This window comes from Molossus molossus, unplaced genomic scaffold (assembly GCF_014108415.1).
Source record: "Molossus molossus isolate mMolMol1 unplaced genomic scaffold, mMolMol1.p scaffold_m16_p_23, whole genome shotgun sequence".
In the NCBI taxonomy this organism is placed as follows: Eukaryota; Metazoa; Chordata; class Mammalia; order Chiroptera; family Molossidae; genus Molossus; species Molossus molossus.
In genome coordinates, this window is record NW_023425359.1 from 9816075 (window position 1) to 9829917 (window position 13843).

At 42.0% G+C, this 13843-nt stretch overlaps 1 protein-coding gene across 1 annotated transcript in view; it reads left to right on the plus strand.

The window, feature by feature from the left end:
* WDR64 (WD repeat domain 64) overlaps positions 1 to 13843 on the plus strand; it is a 96323-nt gene that overhangs the window by 19944 nt on the left and 62536 nt on the right. The window contains exons 6-8 of the mRNA XM_036277678.1: positions 946 to 1056; positions 3889 to 4103; positions 5707 to 5841. Coding sequence (XP_036133571.1) covers positions 946 to 1056; positions 3889 to 4103; positions 5707 to 5841 — 461 coding nt within the window. The remainder of the gene's footprint in view (positions 1 to 945; positions 1057 to 3888; positions 4104 to 5706; positions 5842 to 13843) is intronic.

Below are 13843 nucleotides of genomic sequence, written 5' to 3' on the forward strand. Positions count from 1 at the left end.
GCACCCACTACTCAGGAATGTACAACGTGGGCACAGCCCAGATTGTGAGAACAACGACAAGGACGTAGCCAGTAGGAAGAGTTTTCAAGCATTTTATTTTAAACTTGAAAACCGCGTACCACTCTGAGTGCAGGGTTGGAATTGATGCAGTCCACACTGCTGACTGTAAAAGTGACCCAGAAGCAGACACAAAGCTACAGTGCTCGCCCCCAGAGTCCCGCCACGCCTTTGTGAGACCCGGAGGTGGTGCCGGTCCTCCTGCCTGCTGCACCCGGTGCGCTGAACCACCACGGAGGGCGCCAGGCCCTCGGGCGCGGGGTCTGCTTTCTCTCTAGGCCTCTGGGCCTCTGTTTCTGAAACTGTTAGGATTCCCAGTGTGTTTTACAGAAGGTGCAAGGGCAGGCCTGAAACACACCCAGCAGTTCCCGGATCCCACCAAGGGGAGCTGGTTTTTTGCTCAGTTGCATGCTGTCCTGGGTATTTCTGATCCTCCCTGTGCCAACTTGGTGACTTCAGGCAAGACACAGACCAACTCTTTGGTCTCAACTTGATCATTGACCAGTATCACTGAGGTCGTTTCTAGCTAAAAACGGTAAGCATGGCTACAGGGCCGAGACGGGGACCAATCTAGTCTCCCCGTGTGTCCCTGTGAAGAAGGTAGTCACCTAGGTGAACAGGGCACAGCTGCCATGTGCCTCCAGACCTGTGACAGGCACTCACTCCACCGACCCCCTGCCGACAGCACCCAGAATCTCAGGGCCAGGGTGAGAGGGAAAACAGTGAGAGCCTCTCCCACGACATCACAGGACAGACATTGGGAGGCCCCTCTGCAAATGAGGGGCAAAATGGGGCTTTCCGTGGAACTAACGTTGTTTAGTAACCATCACTACAGGACAGGACAAAACATAGTGTATGCCGCCCTCCGATTCTGTGCTTTTCTATCAGGACACCTCCTGGATTACAGGCTGCGATTACCTGTCACAGTTGAAACGAATCGTTGCCACCACAGAAAGGACCATTATAGTCTGGGATTATAAAGCTCAAGGGAGCAGCCAGGTACTGTATCCAGAGAAATACTTACAGAAATGAGATCGTCTTGTCCATGCTGGTAGGAAGTGAGCAATATCACTTTCCTTACATGTCAAAGGGGGACTTTTAACTAAATAATCAAGTTCGGCATTAATATTGCTATTAATAGGTTTCCACTTTGTGTCTATTTAACTTGGGTATATTGTGTGTGTTTGTTTGTTTGTTTGTTTAATAGCAAGGGGCTAATTCCTTCCTTCCTTTTATAGCCTGCTCTGCATCCAAGTATTAGCTTTTTGCCTATGCTCATTTATTCAAGCTTTTCTCTCTAGCCCAGCTTCGTTTGGTAAGAAAATTACTCAAATCAAATGCCTAGTTCTGGCAAAAAATCTAGGGGGGCAGATGTTAATGTTAACCCCTTCAGTGGCTGAGAGCTTACCACTTAACCAGTTCACAGTATTGAGCATTTGCAGACATATGGAAGTAATGAACACACTCCCTGCTCTCAAACAAAATTCGGTCTTGAAGGATCTCATGAAGAAATATAATGGATAATATATTGATACAGAAAAGAATAGAGTCACAAGAACCATGAATGGCAAGGATCTAAAATGGTGCCCTTGGGAAGCTAGCTGACTGGAAAAACATGGAGGATTAAGAAATACTTTAAGTCCGGCTGGTGTGGCTCACTGGTTGAGCGTCGACCCATGCACCAGGAGGTCACTGGTTCGATTCCCAGTCAGGGCACATGCCCAGGTTGTGGGCCCGATTCCCAGTGGGGAGCATGCAGGAGGCAGCCAATTGATGTTTCTATCTCTTTCTCCCTTTCCCTTGATCTCTCTAAAATCAATAAAGAAAAAATATTTTATTAAAAAAGAAATACTTTAAGCTCCCTTCGTGCTATACTTGTCCCTAGTCTTGGTGGAAAAGCGAACTTCTCATGCTTGTCCACAGTGTTGTAGCCAGCTAGGGACACCAGAATGACTTCCAAGAAGGCAGGTGGTTGTTAATGTGCTTTATTATAGGAGGTGTCCCTCTCCTCTGTCCTGCAGCTTCATGGCAACCTCGTGTCCTTCCAGTTCTCTCTTGTTTTCCCAAGTATGTTTTCCCACTGATTTTAAGAGAGAGTGGAAAGAAGGGAGGGAGAGAAAGAGAGAGAGAGAGAGAGAGCGCTCACATTGATTCATTGCCTCCCGCACCACCCAGGCCTGATAGAACCTGCAACCAGGTTGCGCTCTTGACCAGGAATCAAACCCGAGACCCTTTGGTCCACAAGCTGAAGCTCTAACCACTGAGGAACTGGCTAGGGCTTCCCTCTTGTTTTTCTTCCACTCCTCAGCACCTCCCTCTTCCTTCTTTTCCTTCTCCTCCGTGCTCCTGAGCGGATCAGCTGGTTGAAGTCATCCTCACCCCTCATTCTCTTAAGTGTTTCTCCTTCAAGACTCTTGTCCTGGGCAGATGCGATGGCCCTTCTCGGGCCCTTCACGGCTGAGCACTGCTGGAGAAAACCGCAGAGCCACACTGGTTGGCATCACCCCAGATTCGGGGTCTGCAGACTCATCTGAGGGCTCAGTGGCTTCTATGCATCTCTTTCCTGCCCTCGCCTGCCCACTTCCCGTTGCTGGCAAGTACCCCAGATGCCTCTGTTCTTCTCAGGCCCTCTCCTCCCTTCTCCCAGCTGAGCTCGCCCCTGTTGTGCTGAGAAAACTGAATCTGTGAGGCTTGTTCCTTGTCAAATTCCAGCCCTCTCCCCTGCACCGTTAACTAGAAACACACCCCTACTTGCTATTTGCTTTCTCTGTTCCTTCCTCTTGCTGAAGGCAAAATATCATTGTACATGACACCCTCGTCACCTCCTGCCTGGTCCAGAAAAAAATCTCCAAAGCCTTTGCCCTCGAGATATATATATATATATATATAAATAATCATTAATCTCTCCTTCCTCCTAACCTCCTCTGAGTCAGGTCTCAGCTCAAAGGTCACCTTCCCCGTCCATTGGACCTGCAGAGGTCTCTTCAGTCTCTCTTCAATACAGCACTGTGGTTTATTGACTTACCTGCACTTCCCACGCTGTGTACTGATCTGTTTCATTCATCTGCCTCCCGCACTACAATGGTAGCTCTACAAAGGCTGGAACTTGTCTTGTTTATCACTGTATGGCCAGTGCCTATAACAGTTCTTGGCGTGTCATAGGTATTTGTTGAGTGATGGAATGAATCTCTAAATATGTTCAACTCACTCATTCTAAAGGGAACACAACAGATTAAAAAATTGAAATATGTGTTTTTTTCTGCCTCAGGTGGGGACTGAGTGTCAGGAGCCCAGGACCGCAGCTCCGTCAGCTTCACAATCGCTGGCTGATATTTCTGGATAAACTTGGGTGTTAGGATATGTTTCTCCTGATAACTCTTTGTGAATTAATTGGGACTTGGATACTTGATTTTCCTGTTTTCCAAGTTTATGCCGATTGTCTTTTGACACCTGAACCTTTTTATGCTTCCTGTTAATAGCACCTTACAAATCCAAAAAGGGACAGTCACATGATGGCACCCCAAAGGGACAGTCACATGATGGCACCCCAAAATCTCATCCCTACTGAGCCAGAGGGTGGCTCCTCACTCTTTTCTCCACAAATCAGCCTAAAACGCAACCTCGGGCTTGCAGGGAGTGTTCATGAATTTTACTTGGTTAACTGTGTTTGTTTTTTGTTTTTTTTCAAGCTCCTTTAACACTGTTAAAAGATCTAAAATAAGAAATATCAGAAGCAAAACTTTTATCAAACAGTAAGGACAATATTTAAATTTAATGTTTAGGTATTTAGAGCACCGTGCTCACTTGTTGACAGTGGTCTTCTGCTTCCAGGAAAACTATTTCGTCATAAAGCCGATGGACCACTGTCTCCTCTGTGTGTGTGTCGTGCCCCTGTCCGACCAGCTCTGCCGGGATGACATCCTCCTGGGGGACGACGGCGGTTTTGTGAACAAATTCACGGTGCATAGTGACGACTTCGGGTTAAAGCAGGCAAAAACCAAGAAAAAGTTACAAAGCCAGGTCCTAGACTCTAAGGACTTTCATAGGCAAGTGTATTGCATGGGTAGTCCAGTTGTTTTAGTATAGACATTGCTCAAGTATTTATATAGTAAAAACAATGAACTGTTTTCATATAGACATCATTCGAGTATTTATAGAGGAAAAACAGTGTGTCAGACCCCGTGGTAATGATTTGAGACATAAAACTGAACAAGAAATGCCTGTTACCTCAGGAACTTCCAATGCGAAGGGAAAACAGACGGGAAAATTAGCAACTAAAATTCTTATTCTAAAGTGCTTTTGGCAGTTAAAAATCTATAGATACTTAAATAAATTAAAGAGTTAAAATTAAATTATGAGAAACGATAGAAGATAAATGCAACTATTTGCTAACATTTAAATATGAAAAAAGATTCTAAACAAAAGCAGATATAATGTTCAAAGAAAAAGTTTCATAGATTTGAATCTACACAAAATGAAACCTCTGGGCACCAAAAGATAACTTTTTTTTTTTTTTGTGATACGTGCCCCTCGCGGGAACTGAACCTTGGACTCTCTGGTCCTCAGGCTGATGCTCAACCATTGAGCCAAACTGGCCAGGGCAAAAGATAACATTTTTAAAGTAAATAAACTGGAATAAATATTTATAACCAATATGACAGACAATAGTTTAATACTCTTTCATAAGTATTAGAATTCAGTTAAAGAAATAATAATTCCCCCAGAGAAAAGTGGGCAAAGATCATTAACAGGTAATTCACACACAATACAAATAGTCAAGAAACATTTCCAAGTGCTTATCGGGCAAAAATGCCAGCAACGATCGTCTCCAACTGATAAGGTCACAAGTGATTTTTATTGTCTTCTTTATAACTATAGTATCTCTGAAGATTTTAGAGTAAGGCATATATTTCTTTTATTAGCAGAAAAACAAACTTTGTATTAAATGTGTCTTCTGTATTGATCAAAGAAAAACCACTTAAAATTGGATATAATTTCTCACTTATAAAATTGAAAAAGACTGAAAATGAGGACGATGCTGAGAGATGGGCATCCTCACACCCTGCGGGTGGTGAAGTTATGAGCTGGGTCCCTTTGTGGAAAACACTCGGGCAGATGCATCAAGAGTCCTAATAAACATTCACGCATTGGGACCTGGGGTCCCCGAGTGTTGACAGATGTATCTGTCACTGTGTTATTTCTAATAGTAAAAAATCTAGTGTCCAACAATAGGGGAATGATTCATTTAAATGATCAGTATTTATAATACTAGAAAATATAAAAATGAATGGACTCATGTAAGCTATGAAACACAGTTTTCATTTGGATGACCAGAATATTTTTCAGTAAAGGAGATAATACCGATATTGGACTGAGATTCTTCTATATTATTTTTTAAATTCTGAATCTATACCTCAAAATGTGTTGATAATCTTTTATCTTTTCATTTTAAAGAAATTAGGTCATGAAAATTTAGCTAAACAGTTAAAAGTGGTATAATGCATAGGGTGGTATTATATATGCAGGCTTTACCCCTGTTCAGAGTGGCAATTTGATTAAAGAAAAGTTGAAATGACAAACAGACACTCAACATGATGTGTCTGTGTGTCTAACATAATCCCTCTTTATTTTTTTTCTTTACATTTCCAGTGTTAAAAGGAAGCTACATAATGACTGGGTTATGAAAATCAAATATATTTCAACCCTGAATTGCTTTGGATCCTGCTCCTTAGACAGTGTCCACTCGTTGGTTTTGGAATCCTTGAAAAGACTTGAGGATAATTCGTGAGTACAATAGTTTATATACATGAATATTCTGTGACTTTCAGGCTTTTTATTTTTATTTATTTCAAAGTATAAGAGAACGATTTTCTGGCAAGTTACAGAGGTAGTAGAAGGGAGCCAGCTGGGCTGCATAGGCTCAGGAGACAAGTTCCAGAGGCAAAAGAATGGCCCTTGGAGCTTAGGAGAGAGAAAGGCGAAGGGCAGGCTGGGGGTGGGGGGAGAAGAGAACCCAGCGGGGGTGCTCCTGAGAGGGTGAGTGCGCATGCGCGTCAGACTTCCTATCATTGATAAGCCGGCAGCCTTGGCGCCATCAAATTGTTTTCCAGAAAAACCAGTTGTTCATTATTCCATTTGTTTGACAAGATTCGATTTGCGGGAGGAAATTGAACTTATTTGTGCGAATCTTAACATGACGGGTGCTCCTGGCAGCAATTTTGCTCGTTGGTTGATTGTTGCTATAATCGATTGGAATAAATCAATGCAGGTGTATCCATAACTGCACTTCCCAAATACAGTCCTATTGGTGAAACGACATAGTTTTAAAATCCGTGTACTTTAAAGATCATTCTTGCACGTCAGCTGGCTAAGCAGAGCCCGAGAGGACGTGCGGGACAATCGTCACGTGAGGCACACACGGTGGCTTTCCTGGAGACAGGTGACTGTGGATAACTTCTTAATCACTATGCACGTACAGCAACTCTATGTTAATGGTTATGTTAATGCAGTAATAGTATGTTAATATATAGTAACTATAAAACGGTTACTGTATTTGGAGTTTCCGTTTTAAAAAAATTCATTCAGATATAGGTTCCAATGTGGATAAACCTCAAAGACCTTATGCTAAGTGACAGAAGCCAGACACCAAAGACTGCGTGTTAGATGATCCCATTTATATAAAATGTCCAGAAAAGGCGAGTTCGTAGAAACAGGAGGTAGATCGGTGGATGCCAAGACGAGGTGGTGGCAGCAGGGGTCCCAAGTGGGCTAAGGGAATACTCTGGGGCGATGAAAATGTTCCCAAACTTATCGCAGTGGTTGTTATACAACTCTGTAAGTTTGCTAAAACCAACTGAATTGCATACTTACATTTTGTGAATTTTATTGTATATAAATTATACCTCAATAAAGCCTTCCCTGAAAAATGCATTGAGACTTCCAGTTTGGCCTTAAGGAGTTTGGAAGTCATCACTCGGTCCTAACCGCAATGGACACATATTTTCCCTTATTTAGATAAAGATGAAAATGTTTATCTTAGTGTGTAACATATGGCACTGAGAGATGTACTACAAACTTTTCACAGCACTTTAAAAACAGATTCGTTTCTTAACACTAGCTCTGAGTCCACAGATACCATTTCTGTGGCATAAACAATAGCTTCTGTAACATAATAACTGCTAGTGACGACACGATGGCATTTTAAAGGACTGCATTTTTGAACATTTAAGAAATAAATGTGACTTTGTTTCTAATTTGATTGTATACTATGTTGAAATTCATTTACAACCATAAAGAAATGTTGTGAAAGTATGTGCAAATATAATATGCTCTTGTGATCCTATTGAAGATATATATTGTACTTCAACAACCAGAAAAGGGGTTTTCATTTCCAAGATACACAAATGTACAACCATACTGTTAGCAGCACAGATACCTCCAGGGCACTCACGAGGGTAATTCCGACAGTCAGTATGTCAACCAGAGAACTATACAGGTCACGTAGTTCAGCCCTTAACCCAAAAGTGTATCAATCATTCAACAAATATTCACTGAGTCACTATATGTTAAGCACTGTGGACAATACAAATATGTTTAAGTCATGACCCCTGTTTTCTCATGTTTAACAGCTAAGTGGGAGACAAAAAATACAAACATAAAATCACCGGTCCTCTGGAGCCAGCTCGTATCAGCTCGTAAGAGTCGATTACTAAGATTTCAGGAATTTGGTCAACTTATTGTTAAACACTGCCATCACTAAAAAGTAAATTGTGTAAGCTCACAATTATATATATAATATATATAATAGCAAATAGCAAATATGATAAACCACTGGACACTCCCCACCCCCGCTTACCATCCACCACAGCATAGGATAATTCTCATTGCAAAGCTGAGCGTGCTGAAGGCCAGTTGAGTGGTGTCGGATTCTAGGCATAATAGGGGTTCAGAAAAGGGAGTAATAAATTCTTGTCCTCTAGTAGGTCTATAGAGATGAAAACAAGAAGTTTTATATGGGGGACATGTAAATAAATTTGTTAGTGATTTCATTAAAGAAGAAAAGTTGCAGCAGCAACAATAAACATGCCGAGTCAGCTTTTGGAGAAATGAAGAGGCTTATTTCTTCCTTCTTAAAGGTACCTTGACATGGCTGTGTGTAGTTGCCTATTACCAATCTGGCATTACCAGTTAGTCTGAATGATATTGACAGGTCCTAACTTCCGGTACCTAGAACTTTTCTCCGGAACTCCATTATCCCTCTCTGTCTGACCTTCGCGTCTGACCTTATCAGCCCTTGAATGTTCTAACCCCCACTGCACCTTCTTGCTGACCTCGCTGAGGCTTCTGATACCTTCTCTCCATCAGCTCTCTCCTTGACCTTCTCCCCCCCTCGCCACCTGGACCCAGGTAAATCATTTGAGTTCGTATCTCACCAACATTCTTCATTGCCTTATATTCCTGTCTGCCCACTGCATCAATCAGCAAAATCCCAGCCCTTCTGCTCAGCAGAGCCCTTACGCTCAGCCTTTCAATCCTTTTACACACCTTTGATCTACTCCCTCTCCATTCCCCTACTTCAGCTCCTCTCACTATCCACTGATGCCCTGTCCTCCTACACGACTCCAAACTCTAAGGATTCAGGAGCGATTCCCCAACACCTCTGGTCTTTCAGAACTTTCTGTATCTACACCCATGTGCAAGTCTCTTCTTTCCGTTTCACAAGTTGAGGTTTCAAATCCTCCGTTGGTGACCTTACACTTAACTCCTTCTCTAGGATTTCCTATCGCAGTTTCTCCCACCTTCTCATTTTCAACCCACAAGGCTCAAGTTTGTTCTGATTTGAGTAATGTGTTTCTTAACCTACATTCCAATCTCCTTTGAACTATTATACTACACCTCTTCCAAAAATAGTACTGTGGATTCACTATCTCCACTCCCTGGACATTATCAATTCCCTCTGTAACCCTCCCGTAGATAGTCTCTCCCCCTCTGGCTCTCTAGAAAGGACTCTCAAGTTGGTCAATGTCCGCATGGTCAAATCAATGGACACTTACATCAGATAGCCTCAGAGCATTCAAAATTACTGATCTCACCCACTCTGAAATTCTACTCTCTTGGCTTTGGGGAAGCCAGGGTTTTCTCCTGGTGTCTTTCTATTTATTCTTTTTCCTTGTGATTCTTCTTTTTGTATCTGCTCTTAAATGGTGTTGTTCTTTAGAATTCTGTACTTAGCCAATGTTAATTCTCACTTTCTATGCAAGTCTTGGATAATGTTCCTCTTCTCCAACATAATAATACTTATATGCTGATGAAACCCAAGCTATCATGAACTTTGCATATACATATACCTGCTCACCATCTCCTCTTGTATATCTATGTCATAACCCTTCCAACTCATCTGTGCATAACTGGACTTAACTTTCCCACCTATTAATCCACACCTTTTATAGCATTTTTAATTTTTTTTGGTGGCACCATGATCCATCAACTCACCCTAAACAGAAATCTGGCAACCCCACATAATTCCTTCCTTTCCCTCAACCCCCACAAACCATCAAGCATTTAGTTTGTCTGTTCAACCTTATAAACTCTTGTTGAATCTTTATCTTTATCTCTATTTTCCTAGGCTCTTAACTCCAACTAGTCTCTTGCCTCAATTTTATTCCTGCCAAAACTATTGTTTATTAATCTTCCAGAGTACTCTTAGGAAGAAGATATCCAGCCATCTCAAAACCTTTCACATTTCTCTGTCCCTTCCACAGCACTTCCATAATCTGCCTTTGGGGACTTCTCCCCTCATCGTCCTCATGCTCTTCACTGCCTTGTACTTAAGTTCTGATTTCTCTGAACTTTTTTTCACTCCCTGGGTATCCCACACTGGGACTTTATACATGTTCGCTGCTGAAATACGCTCCCTGTTCTTCTCTTCCTCCAACCTTCTTTAGGGGTGTGGGGAAGGTTTTTATTTTAAACTCTATTTTCATTGAGGTATAACTTACCCCATAATCGTTTAAGGATTAGATGAAGCCAATTCTAGGGAGTTTTCCGCCTTTCCCCAACACCTCTTCCCTAACTGGGTTAGATACCCTTAATATGCCTCAGTCTTTGTATTCACTGCATTTTAATTACATTTAAGGACATGTCTTTCCAAGAGACTAAGCTTGTTCAGAGTTATTTAATATATCCAACACTCTTTCTGATTGCCCTATAATTTGAACAAAACTACAGGGAAGACTTCAAAAGAAGCTGTAGAGCAGCAGTTTGAATATTCATTTGTTTAGAAAATACTTATTGATTCATTCATATGTTTGAGGCACTGTCCTTGGTGCTGGGAATTTAAAAATAAATAAGGCTATCCTGACAGGACTGGGGTCCAGTGTGGAAAGCCTCTTGTCTTAGAAAATGGGGAGCAAAAAAAGGGGGGGTAGGTCCTTGATCTTTTGTCTAAAGAGAGAGAAAACAGATTTTCAGAGAGGGTGTTAAGTGTCATGATACAGATCAGATGGTTGATGGGAGCAGGGGAGAGTTCTCAGCACATTGTAATGTAGGATTGTAGGGGGAGAAAAATTGGGAAGCTTTCTAAAGAACGTGCCGTGCATACTGAGTCAGGAAGAAAAAAGCAGTTGAGTGTGAGTGGAGTGGATAAATAACCTCATTAAACAAATGGCGTTTATAAAGGTATAAAAGGGAAAAAAGAAGATGATGAGTTCTAGGAACCGTAAGTGGTTCAATGTGATTGGAGCACGGAGAGGGGGAAGGTTGGGGAAATGGGGCTGGACACAGCAAACATGAAGAGATCTGCATGCCACGATGAAGCGTGGAAACGTTAGCCTGAAAGCTACAGGAAGCACTGAAAGCTTTAGAAAGGACAGTGATCGCCCTGGCTGGTTTGGCTCAGCGGGTAGAGCATCCGCCTGCGGTCTGGAGAGACCCGGGTTCGGTTCCCACTAAGGGCACGTACCTCGGTTGCAGTTTGTCCCCGGCCCTGGTTGGTCGTGTGGGTGGCAGCCACTCGATGTGTCCCTTCACATCGATGTTTCCCTCTCTCTCTCTTCCTCTCTCTCCCTCCCACTCTGTCTGTACAAAGGATGGAAAAATGTCCTCGGGTGAGGATAAAAAAAAAAAAGAAAGGACAGTGATCAAGTATGTGTGTTGACAGATCATCCGAGCAGCCAGGCAGGGACTAAAGAAGGGAAAAGGCAAGTTGAAAGAGGGAGACCCCTTGGGAAGACACAGTGACAGTGTAGAAAGTAAATGATGAAAGCTTGAACGTAATCAGTGAGAATGGAGAGAAAACAGGTTATTTTATAATGTACAAACCTTGGTCACCGACTAGATGAGAGCAACGAAGGAAAGAGAGGAATCTAAGTTTCATCTTTTCATTCTCAACAATATTTGTTTAGTGCCTATTATAGACCAAAATCTGTTCCAAGAAGTGATTCAAGGAATATAAAAGAGACTAACTTTCTCTTCTCCTGAGCTCATAATCCAGTGGAAGAGACATGTAATAATCAAATGCACACTACAAGTTTGGGCTAGTATGTGATGGAAATGAAGCAGTGAGTGTTACAGGGTCGAGAGTGATGGGAGGCAGTGGTTCTGATTGGATAGTCACGAGCGATGCTCTAAGGAGGTAGCTTTTGAGCTGAGGTCTGAGAGGAGAAGAGCAAAGGATGCAAATATCTCAGGGAAGTATTAGAGCAACGCATGACTGCCAGGCTTCTGGTCCAGAGGGCTGTTTGCATGGCTGTGCTTCTAAGATAGAGAAAATGTAAGTGAAGCAAGAAGCTCATGAGGGAGCAAATGAGTCACTTCTACCACTTATTTATTGACCAAGTGGTCTTGGGCATGTTACTTAACTTATTGGAATTAACGTGTATACATACACACAATGACCTCATTCATGAGTGGGAATAATACCAACTTTCATAACTCATGGGATTTGCATTGCTCAAATAAGCTTAGATGGGCAGAGGCGCTTTGAAAACTGTAATATGCTGTAACAATTGAGTTTTAGTCTTTGCTCATAGACATTTAAGCTCTTTCATGAAGCATGGATTTTTAAAGATTACTTTGATTTCCACATGCTGTCAAAATCCATAATAATAATAATAACAACAACAATAATAATAAATAGTCCGATACTGGAAGAGAGGAAAGGCACTAATCTTTTCCTTTGGGAACAAGTTACAATAGAGCCAATAGACCCTTTCTGAGCATTGGGATCTGCTAATCAAGTGGTGAATTCTTGCGTTAGGTTTTAAGTGAGATAGCAATCTTTTTGACCTCACTCAGATTGAACATCTTCTTTTGTCAAGGAAAATACCTTCCTCTTCTTTTACTCCTTTTAATCCTTGTATCCCATTCCATTGTCTCGTGTATACACACACACAGCCCTACAGGCAACCATTCTGGTGGGTTTAATGTATCCTTGTGTTTATGTTTCCTGCAAAATGCTATGCATTTTTCATTTATGTAATAGTATTGAGGAGAATTTAAATCCCTACTCTCCATAGTGTTCCACAGATTTGCTACCTAGCGATTGTAAACACTGAGATTATCCAGAAGGTTTTATTTTTCCAATGAGCCAGTACTTTCTGCTTTTCTCTGAAAAGCATCCATTTTGCAATAGTCAGGAGTTTGTCTCTGAGCCCAATTTTGTGCCTCCTGGTATTTTACTCTATCTCCTGGAATTTGGTTGATGATACATTCAGCTCAAGGGAGTCAGCCAACTGTGAAATAAAAATACTCAGACAGCTTCAGCAAATGGTGATTATTGATCTATTCAGTGAGATTCTGGCTGGGCTTTTCAGTTGCTCCCTTGAGCCACTCTTCTTTTAAATCTGGAAGCTAAAGAGAGTTCTCAAGTGATACAGTGCAATCACGATTTCCTGAACCACACCGCTATTGGAGTGTCAGTCTCCTCAACAGGAGGAGAGTCGGGTCCACTGCAGCCCCAGATTCAACAAACTCCTCTTCCTGCAATTTCCTATAATGAGTCTTGAGCTGAACCAGATGAAACTGCATTTATACCAGTTCATAATTGGCCAGCTGTTAAAATGGGAGCCAGCACAGATCCCAGAAAAGCTGGGGGAAAAACTCCTCTCAAAAAAATTTCCGTTTCAAAAATGATTATTATTCTGGATAGCATTTTATGTGACTATTTCTCAGTTTTGTATCAGCCAGGAGATGAACACCTGCAATTAATTATGCCACGGAAGCATGTTGGCCTATTGTGAGACATATGTTGGAAGGTTCACCCTTCCACAGCTTGTAAGTTCCAAGAAATTTGCAAATAACTACTTGGCATTACTTTGTATCAGTCACCCAACTCAGAGGCAGATTATTTCTTTGGAGAGTGCACAGTGCCTCTCAGCAGAGTTGCTGTGAAGCTAGACAGAACTGGTTTCTGTCCTAGCATCCACTGGCCTTGTGACTTTTACCACTAGCACTTCTTCAATGTTTCTATCTTTAAATGGGAACGAATATACCTACCTTATAATCTTATAAAAGTGACCTAAGTTAACTCGCATGAAGTGCCTGACAATGTCTGGCACAATGTGCTCAACACATGTAAGTCTCTTTTTGTTTCCTTAATGAAGATACTGAAAACCATCTAAAAAAAGAATGTGAATACCGAGGAGAACAGGTGGAGCTATTATAGATCCATACTGCTATGGGCTTTGTGTTCCCGCATCTAAAATAGGAGTCAGAAAAGCCGGGGGTTGGGGGGGGGTTGGGGGGCGCAAGTTCAGGGGCTATGGGTTTTTATAACATGCGCTAAATA